Source organism: Lepidothrix coronata, unplaced genomic scaffold (genome assembly GCF_001604755.1).
Source record: "Lepidothrix coronata isolate B3197 unplaced genomic scaffold, Lepidothrix_coronata-1.0 Scaffold40, whole genome shotgun sequence".
NCBI classification, from domain to species: Eukaryota; Metazoa; Chordata; class Aves; order Passeriformes; family Pipridae; genus Lepidothrix; species Lepidothrix coronata.
In genome coordinates, this window is record NW_016690220.1 from 2,267,044 (window position 1) to 2,294,109 (window position 27,066).

A 27,066-nucleotide genomic window follows, 5' to 3' on the forward strand; every position below is an offset into this window, starting at 1 on the left:
TGTGTTCAGAAAACTAATAAATCCAATATTTATTCACACTTACAACAAGAAAAAAGATTTACATCTTCTGTAAATCTATAAGGATGCAAAGAATCATAGCTGAACACAGAAATGGTTTAACATTTTATTGAACTAGTGGTGCTTTATGTGCTGTTTTTAGTGAATCGATGAAAAAAATTGTACCTTATGTCTTTATTTATTTATTCAACCTATAATCAAATTGCACTGTAGCAATTTCTTTCAGTCCCTTAATTCAGGAAACTGATTTCATAATTAAGCTTTCTGCAATAAACTATTTTACACCAAATTAAGTACATACACAAAATATAATGTGAAAGTGGTTTCAGGACATTAACACTCAGTGCAGTGCTATATAAAGACAGTTCTAAAGGAGTCTGTTTAAGTATTGTAAGCAATGTATGTTAGTATATCCAGCACTAATACAGCTCTGCAGGTTTTGTTGTAAGTATCTTTATATAGCATTGCAGTGCACTGTGCAAACATACTGCACAACAAAAAATTATCTGCTGACACCAAAAACAGCTGTAACAAATGGGTCAGTAAAAAAACCTCCCATGCCATTAAAAGCTTAGTTCTTCAGACATGACCTTTAAACCATCTTATTTCAGAAATCTTACATTTCCTCACATTCAAGTTTTTAGAAACATGCCTATCAATGTACATTGAACTTCACTCAAAATAGCATTGCCAAATTTGCCCTCAAATATTTCAAATCTGTTGATCCCAGAGCACTCATGACACACAAACACAGAGTTGTCAATTACTTAAGAAGTTTTGGCACAGTTAGGGTAGGAACTGTAATTTCTTTAAAAATTGGCACATAGTTTGGATTCGGTTGGCTTGGACCTTGATCCAAAGTCTCAATGATAGTCTGCTTCATATCCCTGCTGGCATCACCTCTCACTGTCAGCAAAGCTGCAATATGGTCATCCCTGCCAAAGGAAAATGGTAAAACTGGCATTAGGAAACTTTGCAAAGTAAGATTTTGTCAGAAACAGCACTTAGTTGGCAATCCTTTCACTCAGTTTCAGCACATACTTTAATCCTCAATCAGATATCTAGTCACTCAGAACTGGCTTTTCCAGCTCAATATAAAGCACTGTTTTGGTTGCTTTTAGGACTCTAAAACCTGTTTTATCCTCCCAAAACACAGAATAGAAGTATTTTAATTACTCCTCTGCTGTACCACTGACTACTTAAACACACGTAACTCCTAGGCCAGCTCACATACATTTTACATTTCCATTATTTTTCACAAAGAAGTGGTTACATTCTAAAATATGAAAAATATGAACACATTTTCACATTGTTTTAAAATTTGCCCAAGACCACAAAGAAACTATAATTGTTATCTGTCTGTCTATCTACCTATCTATCTTTTAAATTTGAGGGCAAAGATAATTACCTGATATCTGGGTATTTACTGACTAAAGTTGAAACTTCCAGATAGAGCAGTGAAGGATCAGTCAGCTTGATAACCTCTGCAATGGCTTCAATGATGTCACAGAGTCCTTCAGTGTCCTCTCCAGAACCCTGCAAAGTAAAAAAAAAAAAAAACAAACAAACCCAAACTAAAAAAGCCCCAAAACAATAGCAATGCTCCCTAGATCTACAAACAAATTAATAATTTGTCCAAAAATGCTCTTGAATTTCCTGAAAAGCTGAATTTTCAGACATTAAAAACCCCCAAATATTTGTGAATTGTCCCCATAATTACCTTCTCTCTTTCCCTATTCTTCATTCAGAGACCTACCCTCAGAATATCAGTGAAGAAAGTCATGTCCTACAAACAGTATGTTGTATTTATCCACATGGTGATACATTCTAGTCTTTAACTTTGGGTAATCTACCAGCATAAACATTAGGAATAATTGACATGAAAGCCAGATCTCTTCTGAAACATTACTTAAAAACTGGCCCTGCATTAGATTCCTTCTAATCATCTGGCCAGTAAAGCAGCTTTCAAAACTGATCACCTGAACTTTAGCTATTTAATCTCTAGACTATTTTTAGTGCTCTTAGCTCCAGGTCATCTGGTTCTGCTAATCTGGTATTGTTTGTTTTGTTTATTCCACAATATATTCTATCAATGCCTTAATCTGAACAGATCTTACACAGAATCCCACATCCTGAAGGGCTCTGATGCAGGAGTTGCCCCAACATCTTCCACACCGAGCAGAGATGAACTCCGCTAGTTTTTCAAGCTTTATCTTTCTGTGTGTCCTTTTAGCATTTTGTTATCTGTTGGCCCTAGGACCTTTCCTGAAGATTCCTGTTCCTTATGCACTAAAAATCTTAGGCCTACCTTACACATTGGTTCTCAAATATTTGGCCCATCTTTTCTATTTCTACTGCACTTTAAATGAGGTCAACATATTTGCTCTGTTGATCCAAATGAATACACTGCATGCTCCTTAGGTAATAAGTAACTGCACCTGTTCAATGCTAGATCACCCTTTCTCCTGGCCAGGAAAAGCAAAGCCCAATTTTTTAAATATTTTTTCCTAAACAAACAACTAACTGCTTTTTTCTTCCACTTACTATTATGAATTCAGGGGACCTACCTCTGTGAGGCCATTCAAATATTCAGCTGCAGAGAGCTGTATAAGCACAAAGCAGTACAAACTGATGCTCGGGAATTTTAGCAGCAGGCCTGTGTGTTCAGAAACTCTGTCTGTGCCCTCAGCTGGCACCCTTGATATTTACAAGTCACTCAACATTTTGGAGACATGGAGATCTAACCCTCATTGTTTTCCCCAAGCAGTAAACCTGTGGTTTATTCTAAATTACAAGGTTAACAGCATTACCCAAACAAATACTTACAGCTGCAAGCTTCTTAAACAAAAATCTGAACTGTTCTGCTTCTTTGATCATTCTTTCTGCACCCTCTTTTCTCTCTTCTGCATTCTTGAAAGATATACGTTTCAACATGATTGCTCTGATGTATTCTACAACTACTCTCCGATGGGCCTCAAGAGTCATTGTCTGAAAGAAAAGAAAAAGGTGATGCCAGTGATACCTGCAAATGTAGCCATTATTTTTAGGCTTTGGACAATTATCTGGCTTTGAACTGTGTATTTGCACTTAATCACCAGTATACAGTTTTCGCAACTGCTACAGATTCTAAGTGGGTTTGCTAAGGGAAATGAAAATCTGTCCCTCCCTAATGATGTGCCGATTAGGAGAAATAACAAACCCAAGATATCTCTAATGACGTGTCTGAATTATTTTTGAGGAGCACTAAAGACAGAAGAACAAACGCAAAGTCATCATCCAAACATGGATAATCTTTAAAACAGACCTGTGCCTGGCCTTGCAGCCTTGCTCTTTGGATCTCTGGTCAAGGAAAGACCAGCCACCACAGAGGCTTCTGCTGATGAACTCCGGTACATTGCACAAAGCACTGCAAATCTTGCCTGTGTTATCTGTGCTCTGGGTCAAGTCTGCTAAGCCTGGCAAGCCTGCAGCAATCACTTTCTCAGATCTTCCTTGACTTATTTGATGTTCTACACTTGTCTTTTCATAGGAAATAGCTACTGGTACCTAGGTGAAGCATCTAGTATTGGTGCAAGAGTAATCCTGAGGTTTGGAAATAAAGAACAAAACAAAAAACACAAAACCTTCACAGGCTTATTTTTTAAGAGCAATGTAAGGAGAGTCCTTAAATCACACAAGTCTTCAGTATGTCTCCTTCCCCTAAGCATGGGGGCAGAGTTACTTACAATTAAGAAAAAGCTGGCATAACAGGTAGTCACAAACTTTTTATTGTGTTTTATTAGTAGTATGTATTAAGACTAAATTTCAATCAACATGTTCTTCAGTCAAAATTTGGAGAAAGATTTCAGGAAAGAGAGAAAAGGTAGGAAAAAAGGGAGAAAACAGCAGATTGCAAAGTACTGGAAGTGACAGCCCTCATTCGAGACACAGAAAATAAAATTTCAAGTTCTGCTTTCAAGACTGTGCAGAAATACCAGAGTTTACTGGTTGTTCAGGGATGGCTTCTCTTGCGTTGGTTGAATTGATGCCAGTTACATGGAGGAAAATGAGCTGCACGAAACAGACTGTAGGAGACTGACACATATGCCCCATCCGGCTGAGAAGGAAGTGAAGAACAGTTCTACTACAACTGAGAACACTCCAGAAAAGCCAGTGGTGTGATGGTAGGGCATTCACTTTACACATGAAGAAAATGGCAAAGCAGAATGACTGTTAGATCCAGATCCTCTCTGTTCCAGAACAGTGTCCTTCCCACTGGGCTACAGTCTTCTTGCAGGCTCTTTGTTCACGGGAAACAAAAGTGTGTCTCATTCAGTGCTAGAACATATGGTGTCGTGTATGGGAGATTTTTTTGTGCTGGGAGACAGCTGAATAGCAGATATGATGAATGTCAAAAAATCTCTTTGTAATCTTCTTCCCCACAAGGTGGCAATAAATGCTACATGATGAAACATGTGATTGCGGAGATTGGTATTAAGATTTAAAAAGTCATGCCGAGAATGGAAAAGAAAGCTGTTCCGTGGATAAAGACTAATTATGGGATCTTCCTAACTTACTTTCTGCTCTTTTTCTGGACTAAAAATACGTATTATTCACTTCCTTAATAACCTCTAGGTTCTGCAAATACTGAAGATTAAGAGATCATCAGAGAAACTCTGAGCAGTTCCCTTTATCACTTTAAGAACAAAGGTAAGAAAGAGTAAGTGTATGATTTGGAGACTGTCTTTTAAGCCTTCTACTTAGTACTACCTAAGCACTGATCTTGCTAGCTTCAAGTAGTTTGCTAAGTCTTGGGGAATCATTTAAGACATGCTGTCTTAACTACTCAAACCTGACTTTAATCTTTCATATTATTGCACTTGTTTCTATCAATAGAGAAAACCAGATATCCTTTGACAGATCACAGGAAAGAAAAAGATAACCTAACCTAGCACATTATGCTGTTGTAAGAGCACTTTAAACATAGCTATGCGTTTGTTAAGGCACCAAATTCACTATGCTTCATTGTATATATTAAAACTAGGAATTATTTGACGTGCATTTATAAAAAAAACGTAATTACAGACCAGCAAAACTAGTTTCAGAAAAGCTAATTTTATCTGACTACAAACTTCTGAGGAGAGGTAGAAAAGTACAAGCTGATAAGAATATTTAGTAACATGCCAATAAATTTTCTGGACTAAATCCTGCAACTTAGATCTGTTTTTGACAATACTTTATGGCTGTGAACAAAAAGGATGAGAAAGAAACAGTAGATTCAGACTTTTGCAATGTGATGATGAATGCTTTTTCATTTCTAGTGATGAATCGATTCCAATTTTTGTATTCCAATTCTGAATTCCATCCACAGAATCACACAAAATGCCAAGTTGGAAGGGACCCACAAGGACCATCGAGTCCAACTCCTGGCCCTGCACAGGACCATCCCCAAGAGTCACACCATGTGCCTGAAAGTACCATCCAAATGCATCTTGAACTCTGTCAGGCTTGGTGCTGTGACCACTTCCCTGCGGAGCCTGTTCCAGCACCCAGCCACCCTCCGGACGAAGAACCTTTTTCTAATATCCAACCTAACCCTCCCCTGACATAACTTCAGGCCATTCCCTTGGGTCCTGTCACTGGTCACCACAAAGAAGAGATCACTGCCCCTCCTCTTCCCCTCACGAAGAAGTTGTAGACTGCAATGAGATCTCCCCTCACATTTAGTATTCAGAAATTCCAAATCAACATAATGTTCAGAGTACATTAGCAAAGTATCACAGAATATTTTGCACCTACCTTTTTATATGGCTTTTTTATTTTTGCAAAGTCGTTGAAATAATCCTCTACAGTGACACAGATAGTCCCCACTGCATTAGACCCCATCAACCACTTCTTCGTCATCAGCTCATTAAGGTGCGGCTGAGAAGGTAAAGAACAATAGATCAGACTGAATTTCTGACAGTTTCATTGTATCAGTGCAGTTACTGAAAAATGGGAGACAGTTTTAACTGTCATATATTTCTAAACTACACTGCTCCCACATCTTTCCTCATGTGAACCATTCAAGGTGTTTACATTAATCCAAAATTTTATTACAAATCTACTGAGTCACAGAGCATCTTTCTTCACCCCTACCATTTCTCTAATTCTCTAATTTAACTGCCTCCCTCCCCATACTCCCCATTTCATTTTAGTAATTATTTTTTCCCTGAGGAATTCTATACAAGAAGCTAGCATTCCTAAACATGGAAATCTATCAATCAGAAAGGGCTGACCTCTGGAATCAATTAAATATCTTAATTACAGATGAACTGTACCTCCTGATGACAACTTAGTAACAGTAGTAGTTTCCCAAATAATTCCTAAAACTCAACAACATACATATAAGACTAAGTACAATCTGCTAGAAAATACTAACTATATACAAAGCACCTGCCTGAAGTCATCCTGTGAAACATAATTAAGCAACTTTCCATTCTCCTACATGCAAACTATACCAGGGAAGAACAATACTAGTGTTTACTGGCATTTTGCTAGCACACCACATATCTTATATGTTTAGCAATCAAAAGGCTCCACGACTACTTCCTTCCTAAATTATCTTTCCTTTTAAAATAATACTTCTGGGTTTTTTGAGGAAGAAAGTTTTAACCTCTAAATCCATGAAGACTTCATCTAGCAGGCTAGAGCATCCTTCTTTGGCAATGATGTCTAAAGTTGCATCCATGTTTGCATGACTGATTGACAACGTGTCTTCCATTTCCATTTTCAAGTATTTTCTTTTCAGACTGATTATAGATTCTCTGTGACACAAAGAAAAAAAGCTTTTCATCATCCACTGATGCGCAATTTTTGGAGTGCATGCACAGAAAAAGACACTGCAGACACAGTTATTTTTGCAAGTGGAAACAATGCATGCCACTTGCTCTGGAAGCCTTAATTTACTCTCCAGCATGATTTTAAGGTGATCAGCCTAGACTACTTGTGTGTTAATGACTTGTAGACATGACAATGGCAGCAGATATGGATGAATAAGGTGTTCGATTGCTGAACATCGAAACATGAGCCCTGTTCTGATACTCTGAATAGAAGGTCTATCTTTACTTTTCTCCAGCTCAGTTCACCTTGAGTACACTGCTTGAAGGTGATCTGTGAGAGATCCAACGTAAGAAAAGATGGCAGGCCCCAGTCAAACTAACTGAAATGACCTTTCCAAATTCCGGAAGTTGAAGACAATTTTTTCTTTGGCAATGAAATTCTTGGAATAACAAGTGGTTTTTCACCAGTGAGGGGCAATCGCAATACCTGCCTTTTAAAATGGCAATATCTTTAAACCTGTTGCCTTTTTTCAGTCAGCTAAACCAGCTTAACTGAAACCCTCTTTGTATACAGAAGAAGAGAAGGTCCTTGGAACAGGTAGTACTACAAATGAAATATCTAGCTATTTTTCTCACAATACTGCAAGAACATGCAGACTTACTTAAAGGTTTGACAGTTATTGATGACTGCAATCATGTACTGAACATAGCACTGAGGATACTGACGATTTTTCAGATGATCTTCTTTATACAACTGTGCTTCATCTTTGTACCTGTAACACATACAAGGAATGGCATTAAACAGACACAAATATGTAATAACTTATGTACACCCATAGGTCTAAATGCTCCATAAGGGCTTGTCAGGTATTTAGAAATATTTTATAAAGGGCTTGTTGCTCATGTGATTTTTAGTCTCTCTGTTCTGGGCAGAATCCAGCCAAGGAGGTGTCTTCTGTCTTCCTTATGATAAAGAGACATAAAATAAAGCATAACCAACTCAAAAAAATAGAGGCATGTGCAGAGTGGAACTGAAAGTGCCAATCACCAGCACAAAAGAACTTCTGCCGTGAAACTGGGGAAGGGAAAAAGAAAGAAAGAAAAGGAAAGGGAAGAAAAGCTTTGTTGGCATGAATGTGATAGGAGAAAGACAAAGCAATAAAGAAACAAGTGAAAAACAAGTATTGGAATTGTAGGAACAAAGAGAGACTGAGGCAGGATAAAGCAGCTGTATTTTAAACATTAAGTTACCTGGTTAGAAATGAATTCATTTGCTGAAGACATAGAAGAAGTACCTTTGTTTTCAAATCTTCATTTATCTGAGCAGCCACTTGAAGATTTTGCTCAAACATCTAAGATGAAAATAGATTAGTTATAAAGAGAGGCCTTTATCAGTGGTAAACCAAAGGCAGAACTCCTACCTTGTTGGAGATGCTCTCTAGCACCAATTCTACATATGCTTTTTGTTGGGGTTTTTTTTGTTGTTATTTTTGTGTGTTTTTTTTTTTAACAAGCCCAACAACTGTTGCTAACTAAACCAAAAGTCACTATGTCCATAAGAATAATTAACATATTACTGACAACCACTAATGCATGCTGCAGTTTTCTCCTGACACGGAAATCGGCTGCATGCTTTCTTCATCAAACAGTACTTAATATCTTTACTTCAGTAGTGATTCAACTTTACGGCATATCTAAGTTTTTGGGTCAGCTCCTGCAGTTAGTAATGAATAACCTTATAACTCAAACTCTTTTACTTCTCCCATATATGAAAGTAGTCAGCTCACATTAGTAAAGTAAAGGGGCCCCTAAACTTTAGAAACACAAGTAGGCACAAGATCTAGGTGACCTATGGGCAACTGTGTTTGAGAGGAGGGGAACTGGAAAGGAAGGGTACAAAACTAGGTGGAAACATGAGCTGCTTTTATGCTGAGATGATTTTGAAAGTTTCACTGCTACATCAATCTCAACACTTCAGTCTTTGACAGCATAACACTAGAGCCAATCAGCCACCAGTTTCTTTGACATCATACACTTTCTGAAAATGATTAGATGAAGTCAACCTTGGCCCTAATACAAATGTGAAAGAATGTACCAAAAATCCTGGTATAAGCCAGGAAAATAATTACGTGGGAAACAAATGCAGGAAGAAGAGACTTTCATTTAAGTTATCTAACAAAATATTTGTAAAGAAAAATTAGAAAATGAGCATAATAAGCTGACATTTTTCTATGATAAAGATCACTTTCAAAACTTTCCACTACCAACAACAGGGTGGTGCAAGTTTGGGTATTTTTGTGGTCTTTTTTTTTTTTTAAGAGCTTAGAAATAGACTTATCTTTTCTGTTTTAAGGATATTTAATCATTTGGACAGACATTAATGTTAACTGAAGTAGCGCTTAAAACAGCAACAGTTTTGACTTTTAATGGAACATTTTATTCCAGTATTAAGGTGTTTGTGTAATGAATAACTTATAGAAACAAATACATGCCTAACTACGTCGGCACCATGTTAACAAACAGCCTAACTAACTCAGCACTCTATTAACAAACACTATTCTAATGACTTACAAACATCTCATCTGGTAGGCTTATACTACAAATTTATATCAAGAGACCTACGTAAAAGCAGTTAACTAAACACCAATATCAACTAAACAGGCTGGCAAAAATGTGTTTCTAATCTATACATAAAAAGAACTAAGTCTTTAAGTGTTAATGTAAAAAAGGCAAATAAAAACCCCTCCAACTAACACCTCTACAGGAAAAAACCCTATTACATTTCAAAAGACATAGAAACAATGGCATTCCAAAATGTTTGATTTCCCCTTCACATCCCTTCACTCCCCCAAATCTCTGTACTGCTTCTGTAGGTTTTCTAGAATAACCAAGTTCTCTTATACCTGAAAAACAATAGCTGGGAGCGTAGTCTGATAGTACCCATCTTGATCTGCTTCTGGTTCAGTTTCTTTTATCCAGTCTTTTTTATCTGTCTCCAGTGCTTTTCGTAGCCAGCCAATAATGTTAGACTTCATTAAATAAAGCAACCAAGAGAAAGAAAAGATTTTTTTAATTTAAGACAACAAAACACCCTGCTACAATATCTGGAATAACAGTCACTTCCATAATGAAGAGTGGTACAGTAACAGATAATGTTGACCATTCTCATCATTCCTACAGGATATAGGGAACAGAGACAAATGAAAATTTGTACTGACAAAGGTTAGTACTGGTACACTAGTGATATAGTTTGAAGCTTATGCACATTTTGGAAGGGGAGTGCTCCTAACACAAAGGGAAAGTCAGTTTGCCAGAATAAACATGTTTACTAACTTTGGAAGCATTTATTAAGGCTCAAGCTTTAGGTTTCAAACCGAATTTTTCAACTACTGAAAAAATTAGGGTAAAACTTAATGTAGAAAAAATACCACATTTCTGCTTGTAGTTCCTTTTACACCTACGTTTTAGGAAACTGATGTTTGTTACTGCTGGGGACAAAAACCCAGGATTAGATTGAATGGGTTGTGTTTCTTGGAACTTGAATGCTGCAGAACATAGTGATGGATACAATAGCTGGCTCTCCTCCCATCCGACAAGCTCATTATACAGCAAACGGACATTAAGAACAACTGTTTTTAGAACTAGATCAAACCAGTTTTCTGCATGACAAATAACAGACCTATTCACAAGAGCAGATAGTAAAGACCAGCATGTTTGCTAAATATGTAATTGGATTCTTTGATTTCTTTCTTGGTTGGGTTGATATTTTCTGCCTTTGTTCTATTTTGTTCACATTTGCTTAAAACCCCTAGTAATATAAATGTTCTTACTTCTTTCCAATATGTAACAGGCATGCACAGTAAGGGCAAAGAAGTCCACATAGTACCATCTTCAATTATGTGAAACTGTGTAGTATCTTTTTTTCAGTATAAGCATGGGAATTGTTTTGATGAGACACGATTTGCAAAGAATTAATCTTTTAAAAGCCAGCAGCTCAAGGGACTTTTTTCACCTCAAGATCAGCATTTGCAAGAACTTTTTCAAGCTAGGTGATTGGAAAAAAAATAATCTGCTAGAAATCTGTTAAAATCTATTAGCATTTTACTTCTCATGAAAATAAGACATTTTTACTGATGTAAAGATCAGTGTTTAAGTTGATAGTCACAATTAGGAAATACTTTCATTTACCCAAACAGAACTAGTTATATTTTGTTTATAAACAATTCTAACAACATCAAAAGAAATAAAGTAGAAGTGAAACAAATAGGTAGTTTCAGTATTTTCTGCCTTAAAAAGAAGATACATCAAAACCAGCAAAAAGAAAACCACTCTGTTTAACAGAGTAGCAGCTTTGTTTTATGTTGTATAAATAAAATAAATTTTCTATACATAATATTTTTCAGTAAGTAGGGAAAAAACAATTCTGAAAAACCAATATAGGTATATTTTTTCATTATAAGTAAGGTCAAAATGAATTCAAAGGCGTTTTCTAGATCAAGACAAAAGTAGCTTGAGAAAACAAACCAATGGGTTTTTTGTCCTAAAGGTAAGTGCAGAAAAAATAAACTTGCCTAAAAGTCTTAGTAAAGCTAATGTGAAGCAGAGCCTCTACTGGCAACTTCCTTGAGACATAACAAGATTGGTGCATATTACTGTGCTGAGTATCAAGTCCAAGTAGTTGCTGTTACTAGAAATATTTTAGTAGCTGACACATCCAAAGAAGCATAAAAATTTCCCTCCTCTGCTTGGCAGAGCTCCTAAACTTAGGAGGAATAGGAATTCATTGAACAATATAAGAACAGCAAGTCCAAAGTTACAACTATCCAAACATCCAGTCGGAGGCAATCAGTGGTCTTTAAAGCAAAATGCATTATCAAACCTTACAATCACATAATGATTGCTTTGCCAGGTAGTTGACCAATTTCTAGTGACTCTTAGGATAACCAAGAAGCACTGCCTTTATGTTTAAGATGCACATGAAAGGGCATCCACAAAAGGAAATTATGCTCATGCAATTGACAGTCATGAAAGGAAAAAGGCTGTTAAAAGAATTGAACTGGCAAACATGAACCTCCCGATTACCTTCAAAAGATCACATCTGTAACAAATGTTGATGTAGTTACTATAGGAACCAAGCTGCATTCAGTGTCTTCTAAGTATAGTAATACCTAACATACTAGCACTGTGGATTTAAGCATGTGAATACTGGAATTCCTTCCTTTCTAAGGAATTATTAGTAACAGTCTGTAAAGCATAACTACTCCTTGAAACGGCTTATATCGATAAAATCATCTGATTATAACTTTATAAAGAAACCTACATGTAGGATATGAAAATATATAAAAGTAATGGTGTTGGATTCACATTTGTCACATTAGTTTCCTCAGATGGAGGAACAGCAGTGAGGTACTAAAGCAGCTATAAACTCATCTGAAAGTGTCCTTGCACTGTTAGTACTCACAGTAAGAGTTGACATATACTTGCTGAGAAGCTGGTCTACCACATCTTGCGAAATCAGAGGATCCAGAGAATTTACATCCACTTCTGGAGACAGATCTGAATTTCCCATCATCTCTGCACTGAATTAAAAAAAAAAAAGCCTTGCAAATTAGTAAAAAAAAATGAGATAAAAAGTTAGGTTATGCAGCTTTTTCTGTATGTCCACTGTAAAGGGCAATTTTCCAATTTTCCAATACCTACATGTGTCAAAAAGTTCTTAATAGTAACTGTAACAGTAAACGTGTTTATAAGGAATGTAAATAAAACTATATAAAAGAGAGCAGAATGCAAAAGCTATAGCCCAGCATATAACAAAAAAATGTTACAGACATTTAAATATTCAACTCTCCCATACATTCCTGACATCTATGTACAAGAATTAGTGATTATTTAAAACCAAAAAAAAGCCAACAGGTTCAACCTGTGAGCTCTTAATAGGGGACTATTTTACATGTCTTTTAAATTTCAGAGGTGATGACAGACAATTTACACATTTTGAATTTTAGAATGGGAAAGATCAGTGACAGGTTTTTTTATTGTGCTCAGTTCCTCCACAGAGCTTCTGTTTTTGCTACTTGTACCACATCCATAAAAAAATTAAAATATATTAAGAAAAAAATCTACCTGTGCTTCCTGTCTTAGTAGAGAATATAGGTAATATGAGGGAGAGGCAACTTTCATGACAAATCAAAAGTATACTTCATGTGTACTGTATAACAGCACTTCCTTGCAAATGACAATTCTTGATTTTATAGAATTTGAAAGAAACTAGAGCAACCTTCAAAAATATTTTGACAAGGATTAAATAAAATTATTACTTTACAGTGATATTTGGCATCTATATATAATAAGATTATATAATGAGTGGTTTGTGTAATTAAAAAAACACTCAAAACTACACCAAAGCATAAGATCTCATATTTCATGCTCAAAAAAATCAATAGCTCAAAACCACACTCTTCAGAGAGTGGTTTATTACAGCTGATGGAAATATATTCAATCATAATAACATGAATTGTTTCATATTCCATTTATAGTGTGCTTTTCAGAAGGAAACCACAAATTCTATATTTGCAGTAGCTACTATAAAAATAAATAGCGACTTAAAAATAAATTCCTAAACAAGTGTCCAGTTTGTATAGTTCTGCAAGTTGAAGTTGCTCTGCAGTGAGTCAGCATAGTGGTGTTTCCATGTCATGAAAAAAAATAAAAGCACTGAAACAGCCACTACAGCTAACTACTTAAATACTAAAGTTGTTGTCTTTGAAGTCATAAAAGCGACTGTGAGTGAACACTCCACACTTGTAACATCTTCCTGAGCCTGGAGGAAAAGAGACTGAAGTTATTTTAAGTGGTTCAATCTATTCTATTCAGAAAACTGAATTCTTTTCTGTTGCTGTTTACTGAAAGAATACATGTAATAGCAGGACTTGCTCTATGTTGTTTTAGGGGAAATGTGAGAAGCTGTTTATGGCACTATGCCATGTTAGAAAATATTTCTAGCCTCATTATACATCATTATCGTTGTTCCCAGGGCTACAGAGACATTAACTAGATACATAGTAACATTCCTTCTGTTCCTTAGACTGAAGCCTGTTGACACTATCTGTAGCAATGCTGGGGAATTCTTAGCAGTTTCGTCACCACCTGATCAGTATCTGATAAAATAATGCTGTTATTATGGGCATCAGGATCTTACAAGACTTATATTTTCCCTAAAACACAGATTAGAGTCCTGGTCTCAACCCAGTACAGTTTTAACAAGTCTGTTTCCAAAACTCTCATTGACTTCAGTAAGAAAGAGAAATCCACCTAGCACACTAAAATTGCATCCCACTCAAATATTAAAGGCTATTATTCCACATGTAGCATCACTTTATTTCTCAGCTATGAGTTGAGCACATTTCTAAAAAGACCTTCCAAGATATGCCCTGATTAAAAAGGCCATGATCCTTTTATAAATCCTATCTTGCAAATAAATACTGTAAACAGAAGTTATTCTAGACTTTCTTATTAATTCATTACATTAAAAAACCCTTGATGCTTCTCTTAATTGGTCAGTATTCTCTGAGTCAGTTTTGAAGTCCAGCTATAATATGCAAATACAATACAAATGTATATTTTCCCTCTAATGTTCAATTACATTTAATAAAAGTAGAGAAAAATTAGAAAGGACAAAACTATCTTCCACCATACAATGTTCCACAGAAGCGAACAAGGAATGTAATAGCAGTCTAGAACCTATATTTCATACAGGGCAAAAGAGGGTGAAATATCACAGACACACAGCTCTCACGATGTCATATAGTCCATCCTCCTTCCCTGTTTATAAACATATCCCTATATAGAATTGTTTATTTTAAAGAGATGCCTGGCAACTGACATCTGATAACCTCCACAAGTGTCCCTGTTGAGAACTTTACTTTTCCAGTCACAAAATGGAGCCGATTTCTTCCACTGTGCACTACAAACATACACAACAATTAATGATCACAGAATGGTTTGGGCTGGACCCTAAACATCATTCAGAGTTCCAAACTACCTGCCGTGGGCAGGGATGTCAACCCCTTAGACCAAGTTGCTCAGAGCCCCATCTAAAACAGCCTTGAACACTTCCAGGGATGGGGCATCCACAACTTCTCTGGGCAACCTGTTCCAGTTATTAACATCCTCTTTATAACAGTTTATTGTAATACACAAAAATTACTGTACTGTCCTCTTGGTTTTTTTTTTTTTTTTTAGAGAAAAGAGAAAGTCATAGCCTTAATTTTTTCCTGCAAGATACTGTCTCTAATTTTCATCCCACTTGTTACAGATATACAGGGTAGAAGTGCATTCTCAGATACCCTGTATGGTGTCTACTCCCCTCACTGCTTCATTTGTTTCACAAGACTCAGCCACCACGTGCTACAAGCCATGTAATTTGCTTTAGCAGGAGTGACCCTTTTTGATTTGTTTGCTTTCTAAACAGATGCAACTCCGGCTTTGCTTCCTAACTTTACCCTGCCACTGATGGAACACATGGATTGAGAGAGCTTTAGCTCTGAACTGTCTAACTCAGTAACAATACACTTTGCTTTCTGAGGGAAGGGTAGAAGGGCAATTTTAAGACCAGGATTTGCCTGACTGGAACACAAGCCCCAGAACATAAATGAAGGACCTGAGAGCAGGATTTCTACCGAGGTCACACCACTGTAGGTAGAAGGACTCACATATTTCTGATTTTCATTCACTGAAGAGTTATTCCTCTGGCCTTCAAAAGAAGAAAAGGCCAATTAATTCAGCTTTTTATTAGTGGCTGCATCTCTCATATACCCTGCATAGGTATCTAAGTATGCATTAGTGGGTGGTCCTCATTGTTCCTTGCAGGGAAGAAAAAGTAGAAGAACTTTGCAGTGTAGACTAAAGCCCAGAGTTCTGAATACAAAATGAATTTTAAAGCTGGTTATAAAAATTCTTCAGAACAGTATTATCTTCTACCTATTTACTTTATGGTATTATACTCCAAACCCACCAAGCGTTCAACTTGCTTCATTAGAGAGATGGAACAATTGAAGACAGCAAAAGTACACACAGCACAGAATCTGGATCAGTGCCAGCTATTCAGAACAAGATTACAGTCATACACTGCAGAAAGGCTAGCAGTACTTTTCCTAAACAAATGAGTTGCTCTAGTAACTACACGCCAGCAAAAACTAAACAGTTGCCATTTGAGCTGTTTCTACCTAGAGGGTGGGGAAAAAAAAAAAGAGGCAAAAAAATCTCCACAAAACTTAAGTTATTCCAACAAATCACACAACTCAAAAGAAATGTGTCTAAGACTATCAGAGGAAATAACCTGTTAGGAGAAATTCTTCTAAATTAACAAATCACCACAGAGTTTTGAGAGAAAACCTGAAGGAAGTTACTACATTCTTTCCATTTAACAGTAATGAAGCAACTGAAAGTCCCAACCCCTGTAAAAAAGAACAATAGAAAGTTAATAACCATGCAGATCTTCCTGGGCTGTGGCTACAACAAATATTTTGGTTCACACACATGAGCTCTCAGCCTCTTCTGCTCTTCCCAATACTTCACCAATCTGGTACACAAATACAAGGGGACTGTAGCTTCAAACAGACCTTTAACTAACTTTAAGCAACTCAAAATTACATATTAGAAAATGTAAACAACTTTAAGAAGCAATTGCCAGAAAGCAAAATGTGTAACAAATAGTGAAGAACTGGTTGTTTTGATATTATCCTTTTTTTATCTTCTTGTATGTTAATAGACATGCAAATATTAACACACTATGTTTTGCATGCTTACTCTCAGCTATTGCTAACAGAAAATACAAGGAGGCCTTACCTGTTGTATGTGTTTAAAACCCAAGTTAGAAGGCTAACAATCTCATTTGCTTCCAGATCCTCTGCAGCAAGTTCCTGCATTCGGGTGGCCAAAGCTTGATGGTACATGTTTAGCAATCTGTTGAAAATGTCATAATGTGGAGGAAAAGATTGATCCAGCAGGGTCTTAGCCACGAGCAGGTCATCAAGGACGTATTTACGGATGATTTCTAGATGCCGCACAAGCCACATTTTGTCAGATTCTCTAGTATCTGCCTGAGTGCCTTCAATTCGCGTGCTCACAGTTCTTTCCAAAATGTTGAACATTTTTTCTTTCCATTTCTTTGGTCTGCCAGGAGGTATGAACCCAGTCTGCTTTTTCCGGTCTAACATGCGCCTGTCAGTTTTCTCCTCCCTCTCAATTATCCTCACAACAGAAACAAGCAAGGTTGGATCTCTACGGACTGTGACAAGAGATCTTTGAACCACCATCCAAAGCTGCTTTGCCAACTCCTCAGACAGTTTCTGCATATCCCCAAAGTATGTATGGATAAGGTTCATGTCATGTGTGTTTTTGCTGTCCATGCGATACTGCTCATACATCAGGTTATCACGAGAGCACTCCAAGTCCATCAGCTTTCGATGAGCTTGCAGAAGTTCCCCTCGCTCGATCAGGTCATGTGTCTCCCTGACTATCTCTGGAACTGAAGGCAAGGCAAGGGAGAAGAAAAATCACAAAGGGTACACCACCACACAATCAAAACACAAAGAATAAATACAAGATAATAAAAACACTAGGAAAAAAGCTGGAGAACAGCTGTAGGAATTATTTTTAAATAATTTAAATGAAACTATTTTGAAATATTCAAAAATTGTTAGTAAATGCTATACTTTATACACTGTCTTATGTATAAAAGTAACTTTATACATTATGAACTACAGTGGTCCATTTTGATCAGTGGCTAAGCAAAGATCATAGTGCCAACAGAACATAATTTCCTCTTTCCCTCCCACCTCTAATAAATAAATAAATGAATGAATCCAGGAAAATCTACTATGAAACAAATTGCAGTACTAGCCTTCTTATACCATACACAAAAAGCTCTTAACTTACCTGACTCAAAGTCACTTACTCTGCTGAACCTGAGGCTCCATAAACCCAACAAATGCCAAATTTTACCTCCTCCTTGAAAGAACAGTTTTTGCCTACTTAAGGCACACAGGAAAAATAGGGATAATTACCTATGCTGCTAAGTATTTAGAAGGTTTTTTTATTTATTATTTTTCAGTATTTGAGGAATACTACAGAAGAGGATTAGGATTCTGTGGGGGAAAGAACTGAAAAATCTCAGCAGAAAAATTGTCACTGCAAAAAAGACAGTGAGTGATAAACTGACAGCCACCAAAAAGGTTTAATGATTGTATGTAGCTGTCTTTTGAATCATGATGAAAACCATTTGGTTTTTAAAACATTAGATGATCTCTGAGCAAAACAAGTATACTGTTTAGCAATTCCAGTGGGAGACGCTTCATACTAAAAACTCCTCAGTATCTGAAAAGAAAAGGCTTATTGTCTCAATTGCATTCATCTGTGCAAAAGGAAACAACACAAACAAAACAACTCGGCATTGGAACATGCATAATTTTGTTCTTTGTTTTTAACTGCTAGACATTGCATGTGAACAGTACTCTTTTCCTCTAAGTTGCACACTGTATCCAGTTTGGAACTGTAACAGTTGGATACAGGCTTAGAGAGAGTAAACTAATCAAACTGGTATGACTGGGAAACAATTTTTCTTTATAGGCAGGCTTTCTGTATGAGTTTTAGGACATAAGAGGAGAAAAAAGACCATTTAAATACAATCAAATTAGCATGGTAAGTTTAGCACCGGCTATAGAGGTAAAATACTTAAAATTATTTATAAGCAGAAAAGTCCTGGCAAGGAATTCACCATGATTCAAGACGGAATGTAACGCGCACTAAAAAGGCTGCACCAAATGACAGAGGTAATCCCATTTCCTTTATCTTCACAGTATCCATTACATCACATTAATCATACATAATTTTGCAAACCCTCAGAGTTGTGCAGTGGTACGAAAACTAACTGTCTTCCACGTATAATTTCTACATGCACAAGTTGGTTTCTGTGATTGTGCTGCCTAATTCTGAAGCAAGGACTGTGCACAGCTGAAACTGAACTTCAGGTAGTTTATACCTACATTTACAACACTAACAGAAACCCCCGAGGCTCCTAACTGCTGAGTATGAAAGACTGTCAGGGCATCTTTGACTGGAGATCTTGCCATTTCCCATTTTTATCCTTGTTTGTGAAATGTTTTGGGCTCCTAAAATCATTTGGGACTATTGTACCCAACAGACTTACTGTAGGTGCACAACTCAGGTGCCAACATACCAGAACTTTACAAATATTCTTTCTCTTGTTGCTTGCGTATTTCAGCCTTTTATATTAAACACGTTATCCCTGCTACTGATTGCTAGCAAGAAACTTCTTTGTGAATTGTGTTTGGTGAGGAGATAGGACAGACTAGAAGTTCCTACAGCACAATTTAGTCTTTATCTATATTAAATGGTTACCAGCTACTTCTCTGAACGTGAGGTGTAGGCAATTCTTCCTTATTTCTTCATTCCCAGTGAGGTTGAAAGTTGATATTACTTGATAACCTTACAGCTGTTAGCACCATTTAAAGAGCTTCCAGTATTTTATGGATCATGTAAAGAACATTAGATTACCTGAAAATATGTTCTTGAGATTTTCTACAGCAGCTGCCAGTTGGCTGTGTTGCACTACAGCATCCTTAACATCCTTGAGGTTTTCTATAGTGTTGATGCTCTGTCTCCAGTCCTTATTGACATCTATCAAAGACTGCTGAATGTCCTTCACATCATTCAGTGCATTGTGCAGTTGGCTTAAGCCTGTTCGTACTCCATCTAACTGTGACTGTATTGCTGCCTTAAACACAAATAAAATGAAAGAATTCTTATTAATCATTATAAGTTCTTTATTTTCAACATTTCTCAAGAACTAATTTTCATTTCAGTAGCTATCATTTTCAGAGGAAAAAAATGAAAAGGAAATATTATAATTTACTAGAAATGTGCAACTTCGTGCACACACAACTTTGTGTGTGTGCACATATTCTTTTCTCAAGTTTTGAAGTTGTATAGTTTTAAAGGACCTAGATACAATTGGTTCACCAACAAAGCTAACATAGCAGCTTAGGCAGATAGATCATCAACTTTATGAATCTTTATTAAACCAGGATCATAGGAAGGCAGAATGAGATTTCTTTGCATTTCCTTCATAAATTAATTTCAAAGGAGGATATCAAAAGAAAGCTGATCCAGATGTTTCAAAAGAGTGCTTGGTATGTACGGATTCTCAAAGCATTTTACTAAAGCAATTACAAATTTTGACTTGCAAGTGGAAATGTTCTGAAAAAAAAATTAATTCTGAAATGTTACAAAAAAAAAAAGAAAAAAAAGAAGTAAACAAACCCAAATCAAAACACCCTCCAGGCTGTCATGACTGAAGGAAAAAAAAATATCAAAAGTGATTCAGTCAAAACAAACAATAACCTCCAAACTGAATAAAATTTTGTTGGTCTGGTTGCTGATGTTTCACAGCATCAATCCAACTACTAGATTATTTTGGTTTAAAGACAGGTTATTGATATAGGTCTCTTGTGACAGGTGACACTTCAATGTCTCTTCAAAAAGGCTATTAAGCCTGAATATCATTTGACAGACCAAACACCTTACAGAAAATGCATTATAGTGCATATCTGAGTGAAAGAAATCAGATCACATCCACAGCATGTTTTTTACATAAATGTTTTCAAAGAGATGTGATAAAGGTGAAATCAGGTGAGTGGAAAATACAACTAGAAATAACAAACTTCAAAAGAAAAGCCAAAGACAAGTGATCAGTGAAAACTCAGTTGCATGTCTCGAGGACTTAAAGCAACCAGTAAAGAAATGAGACACTAATGGCTTTGCTAAGCTCAAAACACATTTTTTGCCAGACTTTTAAGGCCCAGAAACTTGGACAGTCGTGGAACTTTTTGTTGCATACTAGAAGCCAAAGAGGAAATCCTGGTAACTGCGAACAACATTTATTGTGTTTTAAATGTACTGGGAAAGTCCCGGAAAAATGCAGTCGTTTTTAAACTAGTGTTATTTATGTACATGCTGATTTTCTTGATAAAAATGTATTTTCCTGCCAGACTTAGTACAATTAAGCAGTGGTAAGGCATTTTTATATAGTGTCTATCTACAATACTGCTGCATTAATACGTTTTTCCCTTAAAGGGATAATCAGGATACTCAAACAGTCAATACAATATTCATACACAATCTTCTGCAGCTGACCATAAAGTATTTTAAAAATCACATGATCATTAAACGTTTAGTACTTCTGTTTTGATATTTCAATTTCTTTGGAGGCAGATCTAAGTATTACTTATTCAAATTTTTGCCTATGTAACTTTGGCAGAAGCTTGATTATGTTAAACAGAAACAACTACTGATCTAGGTTTCTGACACAAATGGATAAGAAAAATTCTAAAAACAGACAGCCATCTATGTTCAGTTTGTCTCCTAATAGTCAGCTGGGGCCAGTGGATGGGGGGAGGGCAGGGAGCGAAGCATCCACGCACTGTAGACTTTGCTTCCTACAATGCATATTCATCTTAAATTGGACTGACCATCACTGTCTTAAAGAAATGAAAACAAAACCAAGCCATCCAGAGAACAGGGTGCAAAACTTCATTTTTATGTCTTTTGAAGTGACAGCCCTCAACAGATGGAAACAGGATCCTGGCTGCCTGGTCTCCCTAGAGCCCTACGGTTCAAATTCATGACTGCACAGCAGCTGAGAATCAAAATGGAGAGGATTCATGCATGTTTATACTTAGGAAAACCCACGACCTAGAAAGTCGCCTAAGATATATACACAGTATTTCTTCAGAAATAAGTTTTTCCATTGGCAGCATAAGTGCACAAAGATGGCTGTCAATGTTTGTAATTTTCTAGGCTTTGGAATAGAGTGCAAGCAGCTCTTCACCTATATTTTGGACAGCAGCGCCTAAAAGCACGAGCCCACAGTGCTACCTGGTGCTTATCCACACATTATTTCAGAGTTCTGCTACCAAACCTCAAAAATACTGCTTACTAACCACCATCAGTCTCATGCATGAAACAGAGAAGTTTGACACATTTCAAAGCAGTTTTTCCTGTAAAAATTTATGTTACACAGGAAGAAATGCTGGATGGAAGAAATGGACATAATTAAATATCTGAGAGAGGATACGGAGAGGATATCTAGATTCACCTGAAGAAAATGACAAAGATGAAAGCATATCCAGTCAGAAAGAAGCACTAACATGTTCATGCTGAAAGATTTCCCATGTGTTCATTCACACAGATGAAGCAGTAATCCAGTCTGAGAAGTCAGCAAATCCTCTGGTTGATGATCCTGATGTCTGTGTCTTCCACACCATAATTATATACAGTTTAAATGCAGAGCAAGAGTATTTCTTACATCCTCTCTGTGCTCCCATCCATTACAGTAATTCTTATGGGAAAAATGGCATCACTAACCATCATCTGCTTTGGGAATGCATCCTGAGTTGATTAAGGGGTATTGAACTTCTTTTTGGAACAGGTATTTCTGACCACCAACAGATGACTGAAGTAACTTAAGGCAAATAACAATGAAACTATAAAGTGGATTTAGGCATTTACAAGACTTACAAAGTTTAGTCATGACTGTCTATAGAAGCAGCCAGGCAAATGATAAAGTACTCCAGGCAAATGACTGTGCTCATATATTATAAATAGGTCACAGTAACTGAAGAGCTGATCCATTATTAACAGACTCCACCATATATACTTCTGACTTAAATCTGAAAAACCCAGTCCAAGTCACCAGAAAAATTACTGTTTCTATGATGCAGACAAGAATTAACATGTAATTTGCTAACAGATTTCTTCACTGTGAAAGAAAACTAGTTTTCTTTTACTTCATGCAGAATCTCACAAAGAAGGAGCCACTAAATAGTTGTAAGATAAATTACCTTATACTGAAATATACGATAAGATACACTGTATATCAGTCATTTTGATCTGAGAAAATGTTTCCCAAAGCACTTTTCTAAGGCTCTACTCCTCGTACTTAATATAGTGGTCTAAAATGACTGTTGGCTAGTGAGTACCAGTGAAGGAAGAAAACACATATCTCAGTAAGATATGGACAATAAACACCGGATGGTCATAGTCCTATTTCAGGCTAAGTCTGTGTATGTGAACATGGATGCACTCACACGTGCAGGAGCAGGAAAATCACGGGGCACACTTCCACAAGAGACAAGAAGTGTGATATATTTTTGCTATCTTCCCTAAACCCATGTAAAAGTCAGAGGCAAAACTGACTGATCCTTTTTCAGACGCAATCATCAATCTTTTCCATTCAATGATTAAGACAAAGGTTTGTTGGCTGACAGGATATACAGGACAAGGGTAGCTGTCCACAGGTAAACCATAGAAGGTACTGGACATAAGAACACTTGAAATGCTTGAATACAGTGTCAGTAAGATATACAGCATCAGTTTGCATTACTTTCAGAATATAAACTTTTTGTTTCGGACACAGAGCAAAAACTGAAGTCACAGTTTAAAACTGTCTGGCTGAAAATGCAGAATCAAAAAAAAAAACCAGAAGAAAAAAAAAAAGTACATTCATGCCACACTACAGATACTCAGGTTTATCAAACTTGGTACCTTGAGTCGAGCTTCCACTGAAGCCTTCTTACGAGCTTCCCTCCTGCGATACTGCTCCACTTTATCCAGTTGATCAGGACGCTGCAGCATTCCTGCTACTCTCTGAACAGCTGTTGCAACAGCTTCCCTATCTGTTTCCTCCATTGCTGATTAGGTCCTCAAAATGCCTTCATAACTTAACAGTGCTAAAAAGAAACAAAACATTTTTAGAAAATACTTTTTTTTCATTGGATGGATGGCTATGTGACATTTCAAAGTTAACAACTGGAGAATTAATTTTGGCAATAAAAACAGTGCAACTTGACAGAAGCATCATTAGACTGCATTATAAAGAGGAGTAATTGGAATTCTACAAGAATTGAATTTAAAGTCAGCTAACTGTTTCATTTTTTTCCCTGAAAATTTCTTTGGTTGCTGTTTTTGCATTTACCTTACTCTCTGTAAGTTTGTATTAAAAAAATCCCCAAAAAACAAACCACAGAAAACCCACCAGCAACAACACAAGAACCACAAATTTTCATTTAAAAAACCAGATTCTATCCAATCCTAGTGCAGGTTTGTCTACCAAAAAGGGAACGAGACAAGCATAAAGGAATCTTATAGATGGTTCAAGCAAAAATCCTAACTCCTCCTGAACCAGTCTGGTGGAGCTGACAGTACCACAGTCCCCCTGCAGCAACACGTCACATTTGCTACCAAAACCAGAGAGAAACAGCTGTGGAAGCTCTAAACCCAGAGACTTAACTATAAAGCACTTCCATTTAAAATTTTGATGGATCATTCTTTTTACTTCCTACTCATTTTCAGTTCTTCCCACAGTATCAGTCCAGTTCATCAGAGGTGTAGGTATGCAGGGAAATATTAGTCAAGTATTTCACCTAATTCTCCAGCAGAATTTCTAGTGAAGTCAAGACAGGCATGCAAACTAGTCTGCAGAAAAGGTAACATCTGCTGCCCATTAAGCCAGACCTGTTCTCTCAAACTTCACTAGCTACTAACAGAAAGCAGGGAGGACCCTGGTCACCAAGGATGCAAGAAATGATGTCCACAGAGCTCCAATGAACATATCTGGAACTCCTCATTGCTTCCAAATTATTTCCATCATTTTATGTCTTCAGTCTTGTAATCAAAGAGAACAGTTTAGGTTCTGCTGCCACAACTGGAGACTATACTCTCTCATATCTATATTATTCCTTGAAAGAAGATACCTACTTTCAAAGCAGTCTGCATTCATATATCCGGCACATCAATTAATCTCAACAGAATAGTGATCTGATAAAGAACTGTGTCAAGGGCACAGACCTGAAAGAGCAAAAAGCAAGAAAACCAGCCTGCTTATCTCAAACCATGTTTGATTTCCTACCCTTCATTTGAAGGTGCAGGTTCTATTTCTACCACTCACATTTTGGAATGAATACTCCAGTTTTGTTTGGCTTGATCCATTTCCATGCTATCTGGGCCCTACCTAATATATAAATAAATAAATAAATAAATAAATAGTAGTTTCTTTCAGATATGAATTTACTACAGAAATGGTATGCTGGAGCAGAGAGCTTGATCCTGAATTACTGCCTTTACTAAAAACTCCGAATACATTCCACAGGGTTACAACAGCTTTACCCCACACAAGCCACTACCAAGGCACACCAAGCAGACAATGTGAAGAGAATCAGTAGCCAAGCACACTGCAACCAATTTGCTGACACAGACAGGCTCTTGCACAACCAACAAGGAAGGGCTAAGTTTAGGAAACCTGTCAACTTTACATGGAGACTGTAAAGCTACAAACATCTTCAGAGCAAAATATAGGCAGAAGTGAACAAAACTAAGTCCCGAGCAGTCCTGGAAAAGCTCTGGCTGCAAGCGCACGCTTATCCTGGGGTCTCACGCTGGGGGCAACTCACGGGAGGAGGGAGGCCACTGCCACTCCAGAAAGGAGCTCCTGGGATGGAGGCACGTAGTGACACCTGGGGTTAAGCCATGACCCCTCCAAACTCCAAAGCTCGGAGGAAGCAGTCCCAGCCCCGCCCCGCTCCTCCCTGACAGAGGTGGCTAAACTTGAATCATCCGCATCCACGCAGGTGCCCGTCCCTGCCGGGCAAAGGCCGGAGACCCGCCCTCGGGCACGCCGAGCTCCCTCGCCCCGCAGCCCGGCCACGGGACGGGAGGAGCCCTGAGCACCCCCTTCGGCCCCGCCATCCTCGGGGGCTCCCCGGATGGCCCCGGCCCATCCCGCCCCCACCCCCTCCGCCTCCCTCTGCCACACCGGGGTCGCGACAGCCATCGACAGCCCGGCAGGGTCGGCGCGGCGGCGCTCACCAGGCGGGGGCAGCGCCGGGAGCGTCGGGGGCAGCGCCAGGGGCGGCGAGAGGTCCGGCCGCCACTTACCGGGGCCGCGGCCGCCCCTGCTCGAGAACGCGCTGACAGGGCCCGCTGCGCCGGCGCACGCCCGGCCGCGCAGGCGCAACACGCGGCCGCCGACGCCAGCACCTCCTCCCACTCCTCCTCCTGCCCGGTGGGGGGTTTTTTGTTGTTGTTGTTGGGGTTTTGTTGGTTGGTTGGTTGGGGTTTCTTTACAGTTTAGCTGTAAAAGGGCACTGCGTGTGCTTCTGGGACCAGGTTCAAGGTCACTGAGATGGTTTAAAAAAAAAAAAAATTAAAAATGAACTGCACGAGTCCTGTGAATTGCGGGTTGGAATGGTTGCCCACTGCGGTGGGTATCGTCTGGGGGAAAAAAAAGGAAGCACGCGGAGTGATTTCTTCACGGAAGGGGCTGATAAACATTGAAAGGGCTGATAAACATTGGAAGGGGCTGCCCAGGGAGGCGGTGGAGTTACCAGCCTTGGACGTATTTAAGGGAAGACTGGACGTGGCACTCAGTGCTGTGGTCTGGTTGACGTGGTGGTGTTCGGTCACAGGTTGAACTCGATGGTCTCAGAGGTCTTTTCCAACCTAATTGATTCTGGGATGCTGTAGCGGTGCCACAGGTGGATAAGCTGCAAATCACGCGGTACCTTCAGATCCGTGTGAAAGTGCCTGTGCCCGTCAGAGAAGGGGAAGTCCTCACGTAGTGCACTGTCGGTCTCTTCATGCGTTGCCCAGACCCCAGGGTGCTGCCATGCCAGGAAGGGATGTGTCGAGGAACGCGGTGTGGCCGCCGGGATGCAGCTCGCCGTGGCCTCCCCTAGCTCAGGGAAGCTGCCTGCTTAGGATTTAATTTATATGTAAGAGAAAAATATGGGGCTTTTTAAAAGACAAGTAGTTATGAAATTAGCACTGGATTGTTGAATCCAGTGGGAAATATGGACGTCACGAGGTGCCTCCTGGGGACTGGGTTGTTAGCTGGGTTTGTGTAGGGGTTGCCATAGCAGCTGCCAGCAACGCCAAGTGCCCAGGCAGACCGCAGGCTTTAAACCTGCTTGACACTAATCAAGTGCCTCAGTCGACACTCTGTGCCGAGCTCTTCGCAGCCAGACCTGCAGCTGCCGTCTAAGAAGAAGCTTAACCTGTCGCCCCAACACGTGAGTTCCCACCTGCAGCAGCTTAATTGGAGGAAAATTATAGTTATGCGATTAGAAATAAAGTTTTGGTGACAGGCAACCTTAGAGGAGCTTTTATCATTTTG

At 38.2% G+C, this 27,066-nt stretch overlaps 1 protein-coding gene across 4 annotated transcripts; it reads right to left on the bottom strand.

Annotated features, from left to right (window-relative positions):
• Positions 1 to 25,893, bottom strand: EXOC3 (exocyst complex component 3). 4 transcript variants are annotated; one of them, XM_017813228.1, is made up of 14 exons: positions 24,844 to 24,867; positions 24,654 to 24,743; positions 23,442 to 23,626; positions 19,395 to 19,614; positions 16,665 to 17,346; positions 12,280 to 12,397; positions 9,722 to 9,847; positions 8,070 to 8,170; positions 7,481 to 7,591; positions 6,653 to 6,803; positions 5,797 to 5,919; positions 2,845 to 3,006; positions 1,427 to 1,554; positions 1 to 953 (listed from the first exon to the last, which is right to left on the bottom strand). In XM_017813228.1, exons 3-14 carry the CDS (start codon positions 23,583 to 23,585, stop codon positions 782 to 784), a joined length of 2,238 nt encoding a protein of 745 aa, XP_017668717.1. In that variant the 5' UTR covers positions 23,586 to 23,626; positions 24,654 to 24,743; positions 24,844 to 24,867; the 3' UTR covers positions 1 to 781. The 4 variants fall into 4 exon arrangements, with proteins under 4 accessions (XP_017668717.1, XP_017668716.1, XP_017668719.1 ...); XM_017813227.1 differs by lacking the exons at positions 24,654 to 24,743; positions 24,844 to 24,867 and adding an exon at positions 25,830 to 25,893; XM_017813230.1 differs by lacking the exons at positions 24,654 to 24,743; positions 24,844 to 24,867 and adding an exon at positions 25,761 to 25,872.
• Between the last annotated feature and the right edge of the window lie 1,173 nt (positions 25,894 to 27,066).